General features: G+C 36.3%; 1 protein-coding gene across 1 annotated transcript; it reads left to right on the forward strand.

Moving 5' to 3' along the window:
- The first annotated feature begins 231 nt into the window (after nt 1–231).
- On the forward strand, nt 232–684 carry LOC110888709. The gene has a single exon (XM_022136222.1). It carries the CDS (start codon nt 232–234, stop codon nt 682–684), a length of 453 nt encoding a protein of 150 aa, XP_021991914.1.
- The last annotated feature ends 720 nt before the right edge of the window (nt 685–1,404 follow it).

A 1,404-nucleotide genomic window follows, 5' to 3' on the forward strand; every position in this document is an offset into this window, starting at 1 on the left:
AAGAGTCTTTGAGTAGCGATTTGGCTGGAAATTTGAAAGACATCAATGCAGTAGCAAAAGACATGGTGAAGGCTGGAATTTTGAAACCCGGAAAGGCTGGGGATTGAAGCTTCGGACTACTCGTTTTCTGTGGCTTGGGTTAGAGAAGTAGCCGCGGATAAAATAGGCGAAAAGGTGCAGCTTGGAAACTTAAAATTCAACAAATGGATCCGACATAAGGTTAGTTATTTTATGTGGAAACTTGTTTTAGGCTGCATTGCTTCTAAAGCGGAGTTGGCAAAAAGAGGGGTCCACTTGGCGGATACTCGGTGTAGCACGTGTGGGATTGGAAAGGAGACGGTTAACCATATTGTTGTCTTGTGCATGTTGGTTAGATCGATATGGTGGCAGCTTTGTGTTTGGACTAAAATACCGGTTATTACTCAAGCCGAGTCTTTTAGCGACATGCTAAATGGGCTGCATCTTTTAAAGGGTTCATCCAAGAGGAAGAAGATTATGGAAGTCATTCTTGCAGCCTCTATTTGGAGCATCTGGAAAGCCCGAAACACTCTTAGATTCAAAGGCGAGCCTTTTATTGTCAGCAAAGTAGTAGACGCGATAAAGGAGGAGTCATTCTTGTGGATTAAAAATAGGACGGCGTTTAGCGGGATCGACCGGGGGAGATGGATGGAGTTTAACGTTTGAGATATTATTGTTTAATGTTTTGTTTTTGTGTTTCGGGACTCTCAGTCGCTTGCTGGCCCCTTTGTACTATTTTATGATTTAATAAAATAGCCGTCGTTCAAAAAAAAAAAACCTATGAATATTAATATTGGCTCTCTAATGTTGTTAAGTGAGAGAACTTTGTACGATGATATGTTTGATATTATTAGTTTTCTTCAAATAACTTATGATGATATAATTCTCTAGATATTGATTTATGTGTGAATAAGATGTATACCAGATTTGTGGCATACACTTCATGGTGTTTGGTAAATTTTTTATTTTTGGACGGCTAGATCACCCAGATGTTTGGCCAATTAGTACCAGAATTTGCCAAACCAATGCGCTAATTGGGGAGTCAATTAGGGTTAAATAAGTAATTGGTAATAGTTATATGCCAAACTAAGTAAACAGAAACTATGGAGTGTTATATATATATATATATATATATATATATATATATATATATAGGGGAGGGTTATCTTGAGAACGCTAAATATTGCGAGAACCGTGAGAACGAACGAAAAAACCAATCAAAACCAATTTTTTAATACAAACCTCATTGTAATTAAGATACAACATCAAAAAAAGAATTTACGACATCAAATAATTCATTTCTCTTTTCAAAATCACACTTTTTAGATTTTTTACACATGTGTAAATATAATAGATTTACACATGTGTCAATGGCAAACTTACACA

This window comes from Helianthus annuus, chromosome 3, assembly GCF_002127325.2.
Source record: "Helianthus annuus cultivar XRQ/B chromosome 3, HanXRQr2.0-SUNRISE, whole genome shotgun sequence".
Taxonomy (NCBI): Eukaryota; Viridiplantae; Streptophyta; class Magnoliopsida; order Asterales; family Asteraceae; genus Helianthus; species Helianthus annuus.

Excerpts from the sequence above, each read along its gene's own strand:
- LOC110888709 (XM_022136222.1), top strand. The coding sequence starts at position 232 with ATGTGGAAACTTGTTTTAGGCTGCATTGCTTCTAAAGCGGAGTTGGCA.